This window comes from Dryobates pubescens, chromosome 11, assembly GCF_014839835.1.
Source record: "Dryobates pubescens isolate bDryPub1 chromosome 11, bDryPub1.pri, whole genome shotgun sequence".
Classification (NCBI taxonomy): domain Eukaryota; kingdom Metazoa; phylum Chordata; class Aves; order Piciformes; family Picidae; genus Dryobates; species Dryobates pubescens.
The window spans coordinates 24,341,961-24,356,555 of NC_071622.1; the positions used below are offsets into that span (position 1 = coordinate 24,341,961).

At 45.4% G+C, this 14,595-nt stretch overlaps 1 protein-coding gene across 8 annotated transcripts in view; it reads left to right on the plus strand.

Moving 5' to 3' along the window:
* Nucleotides 1-1,989: 1,989 nt before the first annotated feature.
* Nucleotides 1,990-14,595, plus strand: part of NTNG1 (netrin G1) — a 160,956-nt gene continuing 148,350 nt past the window's right edge. For 5 of the 8 annotated variants that reach the window (XM_054165165.1, XM_054165166.1, XM_054165161.1 and 2 more), the window contains exons 1-2: nt 1,993-2,480; nt 8,460-9,170. In XM_054165165.1, coding sequence (XP_054021140.1) covers nt 8,925-9,170 — 246 coding nt within the window. In that variant the 5' untranslated portion in view covers nt 1,993-2,480; nt 8,460-8,924. Of the gene's footprint in view, nt 2,481-2,914; nt 3,224-8,459; nt 9,171-14,595 lie in introns of those variants that run through there. The other 3 variants (XM_054165168.1, XM_054165163.1, XM_054165162.1) reach the window with 3 other exon arrangements.

Here is a 14,595-nt window from a genome sequence, read left to right on the forward strand (position 1 = left end):
CAGAGGACTGAAAACTTACAACACAGCCCCACAAATGAGGTTTAGGGTACATCACCTGAGCAGGTGCAGAGCAGATGTGTACAGTACATGCTCAGCTCTGCTCTCTACCACAGGTACACCACTTTATGGCATTACCATAACATGAAGAGCATAGAAAGGAGGCTTCCTCTCCCAGCTCAAATCAAAAGCAAGAGAGTCTTTCTCAAGCACTCCCACACCATTCACCTTGCAGCATCCACAAACAGAAGACCCAGTCCTGCCCACGGCCAGCCCAAGCCATCACATCTGGGGCACCTCTGAGGCAGAGGTCCCCAAAAGCAGTCACAGGCAGCAGGGCCAGTCAGCCCATACATGCCACTGTATGGACTTGGCTCAGCCAGCACATACCATGCCCTGTGCTTTGCTGTACAGCTATCCATCTGCCTTGTATTTAGGGGAACCACTAATTTCTTCCCACGTAAGTGAAACTCTGCCCCTCTCCTTTACAAAAGACCCTATGAAGCCTCAATGCCTGATATGCTTTCAGTTCAAATGGTAAAAGAAAATTACTCATTTTAATCTTCTGTCCTTTTGTACCAGCACAGGGTCAATTTCCCTGCACCGGGAGGATGCAGAGGAAGAACTATTCTAGGAGCAGAAAAAAGCCAAAGCTGTATTTTCCCACCCCTTGATCATTCCCAGCTTTCCCACACAAATGGCTTTTCCAGGTATGTGGTACCTGTGCTAACACAGCCACAGGGATGCCAGAGAAGGAATGGAATGGAAAAGAACACCACTGACCACACAGAGAAACAAAAGCTAGAAGGAACTAGAAGGCATCCTTTTTCACTTTGCTGTTCATGTGTCCCTATGGGGAAGAAGTAAAGCATCCTTCTCAGAAGGCTCCTGCCAGTTACTTGCACAACTCACCAAATTCCAAAGCCCAAGTGGAAGACAAATCTCTACTAGAAATCCACTGTCTCCTTTCACCTGGTTACACACCCTGGCATTGCAAAACGCCACATCTCGTCAACGGGATACAATAGCACTGCTGCCTGCATCGACGCATTTAGCACCTCTTACCATGAAGAACATGCCAACGATAAACACAGCTCTTGAGCATTCACGACACAGCCAGTGGCCGCTGCCAGGTGCCAGGTCATATTCAGTAACCAGGTAGTTGCCAGGAGTAAGCACAATTCCTACTCGAGAGTCACTAAGTATTATTCGGTTTAGATACTGTTTTATAGCCTGGAGAAGGCTGGAGGGGAAAGCTGTGTATGTTTCTCATTTAAAAAGAAGTGGAGCAAGAGAGGGGAACCGGGCATGCAGAGTAGAACGCGGAGCCAGAGTTTTCGTCTCTTTATGAAGCCCAGGACTGGTAGGACAGCGGCCACAGCACCTCCGCAACTGTACAAATAACGGTTTCTCTCTGTTCTGGTGGCACTTTGGTGCTGTGGGCAGAGGACGGACCGGAGCTTTCCAGGCACGTCCTGCCTTGCGGAGAGACCCTCCGGCAAGGCGTGCGGGACGCTGCCCGGTCCTCGCGTTTAAGCGCCGCTGTGCCGGGCGCTTGGGTCCGCCTGTCCGGGTTCGGACAGCAGAAACACCTACGATGACCTCCGTGTGTGCGTTACCGGGCTGGAGCCGGAATTAAAAACCAAAACTAGGACTGCTTCAGCGGGAAGGGAGCAGCCACAGCCCCGCCGGACCTGGCATTGCCTGGCTGGGCGGCTCCCGCTCCTGCCGGGGTTACGGACGGGAGAGCAGCGGGAATCCTCCTCCCCAGCCCTCCGCCCTGCGGGGCAGGCGGCGCCGGAGGACCGCTCGGCAGGGGCGGCGGGGCGGGGAGCGCAGCGGCGGGGGGGCGGGCGCGGCGGCGGCGCTAGGGCCGCGCGTTGCGCGGGCCCGGAGGTGGGGTAGCTGCCGCCGCCCCGCTCGCCGGCAGTCGCGGGGAGGTCGCTCCGAAGTGAGGAGGTGCAGCCGCGCCCGAAGTTTGGCCGCGCCGCCGGAGACCTCCGCGCCACAGCCCCAGCTCGGGGCGCGCTCCGGCCGCTACTCGTCTCGAGCCTTATGCCGCGGCCGCTGGCGCCCCGCGCGGGGACGCCCCCGCCCTGAGCGGCGGTGGCGGGCGGGGATCTCCGGCGGGCAGCACCTGCGCAGCGCCCGCGGGGATGATCTGCGAGCACCGCCCGCCGCCCCGCCGAGCGACTGAGGAGAGCGGCAGCCTGCCCGACCAGCCGCTCGCCCACACCGCCACCGCCGCGCACCGCTCGCCGCCCACACACCGCCAAACTTCGACGCCGACAAGTGCCTAGAGCGAGGGGCGGCCCTAGCCCGCGCCCCGCCGAGCTCCCACGCCCCGCCGGCAACTTTCCCCGGAGGAAGCGCCCCCAAGCCGCCCCGCGGGTCCTCATGCTGCCGCCGAGGGAGACCCAACGCGTCCCGGCGCCGCAGCAGCTCCGCGCCGCCCCGCGGTGAGGCGAGGGCGAGCCCACACGGTGAGTACCACCCGCTTGTCACCCCGGGACGGGATGGGACGCAGGGACTGCGTGGCGCGGAGGAGTCGGGTGAGCGCACCGCGTCCCCTCACTGTGCTTCCCGGCGGAGGCGCGCCGCGGGCGGATCGCTGCGGGCCGCGCGCCCCCTGCCGCCCGCGCGGAGCGGGAGCGGGGCGGTACCTGCGCGGCGCTGCCGCCTCCTGCGCGGAGCTGCAGCCACCTTCTCCGCGAAGCTCGGACCGGACCGGGTCGGGCTTTGAAGAGGCGCGGCCGCGCGGCGCAGGCGGTGGGAGAGCCCTGAGGGAGAGCCCCGAGGGAGGGGCTCGGCTCTCTCCCTGGCTCCCGCCCCTCAGCGCGGATTTTCCCGCGTGGGGGTGGCGGGTGTGGAGATTCAAAAGTCCCATTTGACAGAGGGGCGGTGGTGAGGAATTAGACCCGCTAGCCGAGGAGTAGCGGGTAGGTCGCTGGTCCTCAACCTGGAAACAGTTCCCTCCCTCGCATCGGAAATTGCAGGAGGCTTTGCCAACCGCACACCGAACCCCTAAAGAAGCCCCACATGGCAGGGAGCAGCGCAGACCAACTAAACCCGCTAAAGCCCATGTTTTTGTTGCCTCAAAATCGGGGTGTGTGTGGTTTTGGCCAATGCTGAAGGTACTTTTATTGTTCTGCAATCAACTTTTGGATATTCCGGATCTGCTGTGCTAGGAGGCGGCCTTCCTTCTGCGGAGATGTTAGCGGAGACAGTGAGTGAAACAAACGGTGGAGATGCTTTTAAAGAGGGAATAAATCACTATCTCGCCTAAGGACAATGCGGTTGAGGATGAGAAGCTGTGGCCTGGTCAGCCAGTCGAGGGGAAGACAAAAAACCACAGCAGAACTTTACTCGGCTTATTTTTTTGGTGTGTGTGGGGTTTGGTTTAGGGTTTTTTTGGGAAAAAAAATAAAAGCTGATTTCTGGCTTTTTTTTTTTTTTCTTTACTTTTAAAGGCTGTTTTAGCAGAGAATTTACAGCAGTTAGTGACAATAGTCTCATGGAGTCATGGACTTAGCCATCAACCCTCGGCCCTGTGACACTGATAAGAAGTGGCACCAACTTTCTAGCTATGTATGTGAAACCTGGCAGTAGCATGGGACAAATGGAGGGGCCACTGGGGTTTAATTTTCTTTTGGTTTTGAGGTGTCATCAGCTCACACCACAACTGGAAAGCATGGTAGCCCTGTACCCCAGACACACTGGTTGAGGGGTATGTGTGACCTTAGTGAGGGTGAAGAATAATGGCCAGAAAAACCCCTCAATCGCCCCAAATGCTAACTGAAATTCTGAAAGGAAAAACTTGCAGACCAGATTCATGCTAGGTACAGAGATATTTAAGAAAATAAGTCAAAATTATAAAAGTGCTAGAGGAAAAACTGAATGCTGCTACATAAAGCCTCTAAAATTAAAAAAGCTGAAGTGCTTTTACTCCATATGCTGACAGCTGATGATACCCAGCAAGTAATGGCAGCAGTAGTGTGAGGTGTCACTCAGCAAAGAACAATGTGGGAAAACCAGAGATACTGCAAATACTGTGCTGAATCCCATTTTTTTGGTAGCACAAGAGTGTATTTTATTTTCTTGAGCCAATAGGTATTTTATATTTCTCTTGAGGTGAGGAAATCTTTTTCTGATGAACAGTTAAATAAGATGGATTAAAACGGAACCTGAACTTTACTGGAGCAACATATGAGTCTGAAGGCACCGCAGCCATTGTTGGGAATATACTGCATTTCATCCAAGTATGAGGGGAAGTTAAATTGCTAAGTGCAGGGCCCCTTCTTGTTTGCAGAGATGAATAATTTTGTATTTATAAAAGAGGTTGGGTTGGGTGTTTTGTTTCAAACTATCGGAGCTTTATATGTACCAGATTCTCCCTCAAGTTGTCTAAGCGTAGCAAGATTGTTGTTTATTAAATGTTGGAAGTGGCAGGTACGAGGGTTAGTTCCGGTTTGTAATACACAGTATTTCATACATTCAAAACTGTCTTTAAATAATTAATAGCTGTAGTAGACCACAAAGGATCTTTTTACCTGGGCTTGGTCAGATACATTCATCTGGCAAAGCTGTTAGGGATACAAACTTAAAGCATGTTTCCTTTGGAGAAAAAAAATCCTGTTCTGCAGATGCCGATGCTGGGCGGCAAAAGCCAGCACTCCTTGCCTCCCATCATGATTTTAACCAGTTCTCTGAAGGCTGCCGTGCATTGTAACAGCTGGTTTTGGCTCTTGCTTTTACTGGTGTGTGGTAGTGGTGTACTCTATCAAACACACAGTCTGTGTGAGAGGCAATCACTTGTTTTCTTACCTCCTTTGTGTGCCTGCTGTTTGCCAAAGAGAGAGGCCGGGAATCCACCCCTAAGGTCTGGTCTGCGCAGGCAGCTTTTCCAGCCGACACAGGTCGTGTTGAGGGAGGTCTGCATGGAAGGGGGTGGATTTTCACAATGGTGGAAGGAGGCAAAGAAGGAATGTTTGCTAACAGCCCCGGATAAGATCTGAAGTTCTTTTGCAGGTATGGATTCTGCCAGGATACATTTTAGCTGTTGTGAAGAAAAAGGTATCTGTTCAGGCTGCAGAATTAAAATGCTGCGCAAGGTGTGACTTTCCCACCTGGAAAGGAATGTGTGTGTGCAGAGCTGCCTTGACAGCTGAATTGAGTCTGGGGGGTCAGCTCCAATCTGTTCCACTCAAAACAGCTATAACATACTTACTATGACCCGAACATCCAGCACTTCGGTGCTGTGGGGAGGGGCAGGGACAGCAGAAGCGGCCTTCTCACCACTGCCTCCTCTCATTTTCCCTTTTGCACATGAAAGTTTGGGGCCAAACGCGTCCTGCAGTTCATACTGCTATTGCTCCACAAAGGAGATCTCCAGGAGCAGGCTTCTCCAGAGACTTTGCATACATTAGCTAATGTCACTCCAGCAGTTTGCTGTTCCCTTGACCCCTAGTAAAGATGTTGCTCCCTCTTTGCCACCCCTATGGACCCTCAACACCCAGGGTGTGCAGCTAGCATGACAGGGTGCAGGAGATCCGGGCACTGGACATTAGTTGTTCCTGATTCACTTGATGGCTTTTTTGTAAGGTCAAACGCACAGACATTACTGGGGACAAAAAACTCCTCTTTGTGCTGCCCCAGCTAGAGGCTTAACAACTAGTACAGGTGTAAACTTCAGAAGAGTTATTCTAAACAGTTTTTTACAGAATAATTAAAATAGATGGGTCCTTAGCAATATGCAGAACACATATCATGAGTGACTCTGCAGGAATAAATATAAACAAGACAAATTGTACGGCTCTGTCAGGAAAACCCCAGCAGCACTCAGCGCACGATCCTTAATGTGCTTTGGTCAATATCTTTCCCTGTATCAATGGAAGCTCATTAAAAGAAGATACTGAGGACTAACTGAGCCATGCTGTATTAGTTCTTGCCAAAGCTTGACATTTTTAATACATTAATAATATGTCTGTAATGTAATGGAAAACTATTAATCAGAACTGGTTATATGCCAGAAATTTAAGCTATAATTGGCTGCCTCTTGTCAGGAATGTCTGTCGTACACTGCTGCAGCTGCCTAATGCTCAGATGTCTTGCTCTCCTCTGCACTTTTTCCTTGTCAGTGCACTAAATTCAATCGATAATATAGTCTATAATTCTGTGTAACGACCATCATTATGACTGGCTTGCTTTAATGAGAATTCGTTATATGGGAAGTATTTTAGCACAGGGTGTTAAGGTAGTGGCTTGCTTCGCATTATTTCAGTCCTGTCCAGTCCTGCGTATTAGTGGATTTGAGTCTCGGTAGCTATAAAAGGTTACGAATAACTGAAGAGCTATCAAGGAAAATGCTGAAGAAAATAAATCTGGTTTTGTTTGAATATACAGGCTTGTATTTTTAGGATAATTAAATTCTGTAACAACTTCTTCCTACACAGAAATATGGCATTCACCTACTATTTATTCCAGCTGCAACCAAGCCTCCAATACAGAGTATGCTTAGACTTGTCACAAATCTAAAATACCTAGGCTCCTTTTTTAGCAGAGTAGTTGTTTCCCTTTTGTGTAATGGCTGTTCCTGAGCTATGATGTTTTGGGGGGGTTATTTTTTTCCCCCTGCAAAAGAGTAAAATACATTGGAAAGGACTAGCGGGAAAGACTATAAGGTGTCTTTGGAATGACATGGGGAACATTCTCTGAATTATAGTAAGTAGATGTTCCCATAGAAAGCAAAGAATAACATAAGGTCACTACAAAAACAAACAGTGGAACTATATACAATGCGCTCTTTAAGAAGATTTCGTTTTAATTTGGTCTTAGATATTTCTGCTTTTGTGTCAAATTCAGAGACAAAGCTTAAATATATTTGAAATAATTGAGAACTGTTACGGCATGAAAATTCAGATATCTCTGCATAGTCTGATAAAATATATGAGAGTTGTATGGTAACACTTGATAAAATGGATATAATGGAAAATTGCATTTACGTCCATACGGCAATTATTGTAAATTACTTTGCTATGGAAACACAATTCAACCATCTGTTGGCATTTCATAGTGTCTGTAGTTTAGCTCAGTTTAAGATGAAGCATTATTTAAATATAGGGAAGCTGTTTGTGAATAGCTGGGAAGATAAGTTTTGCAAATGCATATTGCAAAAGTGACGTGCTGAGGGAGCTTACCAGCTCACATACCACTTCCCCTTCTTCTTTGGGGTATAGGAGGGTTCTTGGCACCGGGCATCATTTAAACCTTGGAGCAAGCAAAGTGGGCTGCAGGACATAGTGAATTACAGTTGTTTCTTAACGTGTGATGGGTTTGCACAGTTTTTAGCGTCCAGACAAAAAGAGTACGGAGATGCTACAGCAGCTGGCTGAAATCCTTTCCTGCAGAAAGCCCAGTGCCCAGGCTCCCTGTCCTTGGCTAGCATGGGCTAATGCCAAGCAGAGGCTAGTGTCAGGCACAGGCTGAGAACTGAGTTGGAGTTCCTGGTTTTCCTTGTCTGTGTTTAGGATGCTTACTCAGTCTGCAGTTTTCCTCATAAATAATTTACCTCTATTTCTTAACAAATGCATATTTTAAGTCATTGAAATAATACTCTGGGATTTTATACCTGTAATAATATGATTGAGGTGACACAAACCAAGGGAATTTCTAGATGCTTTCAGAAGAAAGAGGATATATCTGCTATAAAATAAATGCAGGTACACCCACCTCCAAACCTAGGAAAATAAGACTGGCATAACAAAGGGGGAAAGCATCCTTAGAGTAAGCTACAAATAAACCCTGTCTTTATGAGGAGTTTATCAGCAGTGTGATCAGTGAATCACAGTTCAAAGGAAAAGAGAGGAAAAAAAAAAGTGCAAAGCTCTATCAGTGCTAATGAGAAATTTCAAGGAAATGGAAGTGTGCTTGCAAAATCTTGGTTATTCTTAATTTTTTTATTTTTTTTTTTTTAAATCCAAGGAATGTGTGATTCTTTTGGAGCTCACTGAGGTGCTCTTGCCAAGAGACTATCAGCACCTGGCAGACCTGATACCCATCTCTGTCATGTTAATAAGAGAGCCTTCCTGTGGCTGCTCCACAATGCTGGGCTGCCTGCCCCTCTACCTGCCTGCCTGCACAGTCTGGGCAAACAGTTGAGTTTAGTGACTTGCTCTCCTGTTTCAGCAGGGTGAAAATAGAGTTTTGGAAGCAAATACCTTTAACTCACCAGAAATGACAGGAATCTGTCTTTGTTAGAGAAGAGTTAAATCCTTCATGTCAAAATATTTTCCCTGTGAATGATTTTGGTAGGTTGTTCATTCTAGCACAGCACCCACGGTAAAGGTTATCCATATTATACCAATTTGCTTTATATTGCATCAAACCTCCAAAACGTCAACATATCACATTTTGTAATGTATTGATTCTTGGACAATAAGTCTAACTCTTATTGTTTCTAAAAGGGTGCTGCTGCCAGAAGAAAAGAATGATTGATGGGAAGCAGACACCAGCCTGTAGACACTCATCCTTTTGCTTCGGATACTGACTTATCAGAGCATCTGGGCATCCCCTGCAAGCCCTGAACACAGAGGATCACTCAGGGTTATCGACAGTGTAGCTGAAGACCTGCAACTTCACAAATTATTATCTGCTATTGGACATCTTTTACAAGAAGCCCTGACAGATAAGTTATAAGACAAAGGACAAGTGCTGTGTTGCTCTGAGCGACTGTCATCAGGGTCTGGATGATTCTACCAAAGTCTTCAACAAAAGAAACAAACTAGTGAAATGAACATCCTATCCCTAATGCTTCACATTTGAGTTGGAAGCTGTTTTATAAAATACATACGTGTATATGGGCAATCTGTAGACTGCAGGTACGCCAGTACTGAGCATCCTTACAGAGGTGACGTAAAAAGGATTTAGAAATGTATTTGTCAAGTTTCCTGTCACTTCACACCCTCTGGGTTACCGTGTCCTCTGTGATGCAGCACTACCCTTCTGTATGGGGACATTATGATGTGTGTAAGACTCAGATTTATACAGAAGAAGGAAAAGTATGGGATTACATGGCCTGCCAGCCAGAAGCCAGAGACATGATCAAATATGTGAAAGTGACTCTGGATCCTCCAGACATCACATGTGGAGATCCTCCTGAGACTTTCTGTGCAATGGTAAGGCAAGCTTTTCATTTTCCCTGATTGGTGGGTATATGTGGTAGATGGCTTCAAAATGGAAGCCCTCAAGTACATATGTAGACATCCAAGAAAATCTGCATTGTACTCTGAAGGTGAAATGTTTTGCTAAACAAAATGCCAAGCAGTATGTCGCTCTGGACAATGAGTTGTCCTGCTTACAGGGACCTAAATTGTTTGAATTGAGTGTCTCTCTCAGGCAACTTTTAATGACTTAAAAGAAAGCAGCTTAAAACTCGTGGTGTGCTAACCCATGACTGGGGGGACTTGCCTGGATTATGATGAACTGGTTCCAGTAAGATCTCCTGAAGGTGTCATAGCATGGTATAATTCAGCATTATTTTCAAACACAAGCCCATTGTTAGAAACTCACACTGCAGAAACTTAAGTGTTGGTGGGAGCTGGACTGGTGGAGTTTTTCCAGCAAGCCCACACAGCCACAGGCAGCCTTGCTGGAACCTTGCTACAATGAGCAGCAGGTGCATAGCAGCAGGTCCATAACTGCAGGTATGAACAGTGCAGCAAGAAGCAACCTGCACTGAGGGCCAGCTCTACCAGCAACTGACAGCTTCCTTCTTTATCTGAAACTAGACATTCAAGCCAGCTGAAAGAGACCTAATTCAAGCGCCTTAATTTTGATGCTTCTAAAATCAGAGTCTGGTTTTGGAAATGTTTGGCTTGGTAAATAATTGCATAGGTATGAGACACCAGGCAGATGCTGTGTATGTATCAAGGTTTTACAGCTGTGCTGCTCCCAAGTCTTTGATAGATCTTACCTAAGAGGTCATTCAAGGTAAAGGAAATTTTCAACATGTAGGTAACTTGCTTCTCCTTACAAACAGAGAATTAATTTGTTTGCCACTGAGTATTTATGCTAAATATTGAGTAGAAAAATACAGTATTCCTTGACTAGAAAGTGAGAGTTTGATATGCAAAATGTATGTAGTTGGATCTATTGATAAAGCATTGGCAACATATATCACATTACCTATAGAATTTAAATTTGAAACACCAACTGACTTCTGGTAAGTGAGATTACGGTAAGTGAGAAAAGTCTACAAAATACTTACTTGCCTGTGTATGAATTGTCATTGCTGTGTGATCCCCACAGGAATGCCTTATGGTATCATTTTCAACCACTACTTTGTGTGAGCAGCTCAGGTCCAACCACACATCCATTTAGGGCATTATGTGCACACATGCAGCTGCTTCCCCACGTACATTATGGTGATAGCCACGTGATAAATTGTGGAGGGACATGAATAAATTACACTCACTGTGAACCTGTGACTGCACCACTTGTGTTCTGCCCACTAATCCATCATGGCTGACATGGCTTTGACAGTCTGAGCCTCTGAGCAGGTTTAAGAAACCACTGTTCAAAAACAAGTAAAAACAATGTGCCACATGTAATAAGTATTTTTCTTTACTTTGAAATGTACTTTCTCCCTGAAATCTAGCCTTCAGTGACATTAATAACTCATCACGTAGTCAATAAGAAAACTTGTTCTTTTAATACAAAAGAAACTGCCCAGCAAAACTTTTTTCTTCCTTTTAGTGCAAATAAGCATTGCAGCAGCTCCTAAGTAATTTTTTTAGTTTCTGAAGACCTTGGTTATCAAGTCCACCCTCTAGCTACAATAACATTTTTAAACAAAACCAAACAAAACAAAAACCCCAACCCAAACAACAACAACAACAACTACTACTAAAATACGATATTTTGATTAAAGGTAAGTACTAAAAATGGTGCCAGAGCTGCCCCTGAAAATATTTGTCATGGGGGAGTGAAAGTTTGCTTGGGAATGACCTGAAGTTACAGCTGTAGCTCACTTGGAGCTTAAGCCCTTGATAGGCAGAAAGCCACCAGAATCCTGATACAAGAAAGAGACTGATACGAAGAACTAGGGAGAGAGAATGTGTGCTATGATGGTGTCTGTCATGTGAGTGTAGAGTGATTGACTCCTACATGATAAACTGTTGCATTTGCTTTCAGCATAGATGTACATTGTACATACCGACTATATTCAGATATGCATTGATAGTGGCTTGATTTACTTGAAACATTAGGAAAATAAAAGAAATAGTTGGTGTTCCTGACAGTGCTATACAGCACCAGAGCACTCTTATTCCTAAAAATGCCTCATGTACTATAGCTACATGTGAAAATTACACATTTCCTTCAAAATGAGGTTTTATATATTTGTAGGGCCTCGTTTTCTATATTTTTATGTTCATTTTTGGTTTTAGAAAATGGGTTAAGAAGGTATCATTGACGTACTTGGAGAAGGTGGGCAGTGGAATAGTGTGCATTCTTGTTAGGCATGTTCTTGCAGCAAAAAAATCCCAAATTTGAGATGACAGCCAAAAGGTTTCTTTTCAGCATGGTGGTGCACCAAACAGATACAAAAATGCTTGGGTTTATTCTTATGAGTTCTGGATATTTGTGTGCTGAATCTCTATACCACTGTTTTGTTACAGAAATCTGGGTAACACTGCTTTGGAAGAGATCAGGGTTGTTTTAGATATCCTAACAATAAAGAAAGGTACCAAATAATCAAGACTGCTTCTGTAGGAAGAGGAGGAGTTTGAAGGAGTCTCCTGGTTTATTTCCATGTCAGTTCTTAGTAATTTTCTGTTCACCACAGAGTATTCACACTAAGGTACTAGGTATTGAATCTGTGTAGTATACATTGTATCTGTGCAACACAACCAGGCTTGAGAGGTACACCCAAGTCCTGCTGTGAGATGAAGGTAAAATGTAAGGCAGTCTGTGAGAGGGAAGATAACAGTCAACAATGGCACACAATGTAATTGTGCATTGCAATGCACACAAACAGTACAGAGGAGACCGGGCAGTTAATGGTCAAGTTTGCCTCTGACTTCTTTCTGCAGCTTCTGCATGGAATTACATGTTCTTATGAATCCATTATGAATTTTTACTCTGTGAGCTAGTTTAATTAACAGATCAAATAATGAAGTTTCAGATATGCAGATCTGTTGCAAAATGAAAACTCCTAGTTGGTAGCTAAACTCAGCACACAGCAGCTGACCACTTGTGGGTCATCCCTTGTAGGCAATATCTGTAGATATTACAGGGAATGTGCAGAAGGAAAACTATCACACAATTACTTTTATGCAATCTGTTCTAAGAATAACATTATAATTTCGGGTGGCATTCAGTATTGACAGCTCATGAGATTATTCTCAAATCTCAGCCCCCTGGAGTTCTGCAGTTATGTGAGATTCCCAGCTTTCATTTAAAGCGTCATCTTTATTTTCTTAGTCCCGCTTGCAGCAAAAAAAGTTTGAAAATGAAACTGAGAAGCTCAAAAAGCACAAGCCACATAAATAGCCCTCCAAATTATTGTTTCTTTAAAATGGCATAATTTTTGAAGTTGCTCAGAGTTTTTTAGGGCTTGGGAAAAGATTCTGCACAAGAGGAGAGATGCATAAGGGAAACACATAAACAAATGTCTTAGAGCAGTGAGTGCTCATGGTTCTGGTACTGGAGTTGCTTGTGTCTGTAAGAAGAACATGATAGGTAATACTTCTACCTGTGGGATAGCCAGCTACCTGCAGAGGAGGTTGGCTGCCCACTTCTAGATTCCCTGTACATTTTAAAGCAATTGCTAGCTGCTTAGAGTGAGGCTCGTGTGCTGGCAGACAACGCACATCTGCTTTCTGTGGCATTCCTTTGGGGAAATTTGGGCTGTCCTTTGTCAGTCACAGAGGTGGACTGGATGGCTGCAGCATTTTGGCCAGGCGTCACCATTCCTGTGGATCTGTCATTCGTGAACTTTGGCCATTAGGCATTAGTAAGAATGTGCCTGGCACCACATGCTTACAGTTAGTTGGCCTGGGAGGAGAGTGAAGGGTAAGAGAAAAGGGAAAGAAGCTACTCTACGTTTTCAGAACTGCAGGACTCACTTTGCAACTCTTTACAACTACCTGAAAGGGGGTTGTAGCCAGGAAGGGGTCGGTCTCTTCTCTCTAGCAACCAGCACCAGAACAAGAGGACACAGTCTCAAGCTGCACCAGGGGAAGTTTAGGCTTGAGGTGAGGAGAAAGTTCTTTACAGAGAGTCATTCGCCATTGGAATGGGCTGCCCGGGGAGGTGGTGGAGTCACCGGCCCTGGAGGTGTTCAAGAGGGGATTGGTCATGGCACTTGGTGCCTTGGTCTAGTCATGAGGTCAGTGGTGACAGGTTGGACTGGATGATCTTTGAGGTCTCTTCCAACCTTGGTGATACTGTGATAGTGTGTGCAGAGATACTGGAAACAAAGTACCTGGGAGTGCTAGTTTTTGTGGCCTGCAGCATTTCAGTTTACAAAACAAATCCACTTTAAATCCCTGGGAGTAACTAACGGTGAAATCTACTACTTCCTTCTTTGGAAGCTCTTGTTGCAATTTCACAACCTTTTGTCCAGCTGTGAAAAGAAACAAATCTTTTGCCTACAAGAATAGGGTATAGGTTGCTTGTAACTTCCTTCTTTTTAAAACATTTGCCCCCAGTATAAGCACTGGGAGCTCCCATGTTGCTGCTCATGGCACTGGGGTCCCAGTGCCTCAGCCTTGCACCTTCTCCTGGCCAGGCTAGCCCCTTGGCTGAAATCTAGCCTTCAGCATGGGGTTTGCATTCAAACCTCAGCCACGATCAATGTGTAAACTCATCGTGAATTTAACTAGGAGACTCCTCATGTTATGGCTGCAATTTGCAAACTGGAGACAAATTTACATTACCAATCTGTGTTTGCAGCTGAAATAGCAACATAATACAATTTTCTGTTTATGTTTAGACCTAGTTGTCATAACACCATCCCACATCACAATGGGTAAAAATGATGGAATTGTCAGCAATTAACGTTGCCTGCAGCTAATTTACCTCATAGGTTAAACAGAAGCTTGAAAGGAAGCCTACAGATGGGAGTCCTGTGCATTTGTACAATTCATAGAGCAGAAATGCTGATGGTAGTGGAAATTTGAGCTCTTGAGTGCCACACTCTATTTCATAGCCAATCAAAACTAAATTAAGAAACAAAGATTACTAAAAAGTCTTCTGTGCATGTAATTCTGGCATAATATTATGAGGTGGACATTAAATTTTTTCCTCTGAGACTTTCAGCATCATTAATATAGCATTCCTTTAATTACAAGTAGGCTCGTGTTCTTTAAAACAGGGGAAATACTCCATAGTGTAGTTAGTGACACCATTATTATGTTTGCTGAAATAATTAGATTAACAGATAGTCTTCTGGGTAAGGTATAAATCAAAACATAAGATAAAAAGGTATATTTGGGAAATATTTTGGCATGCATCTGTACATTCTTGGGTATGACATTTTAAAACATTGTCAAACAGAGGCACTGATAAGAGGAAAAAAAACCTTTTTTCTTTTAGGGA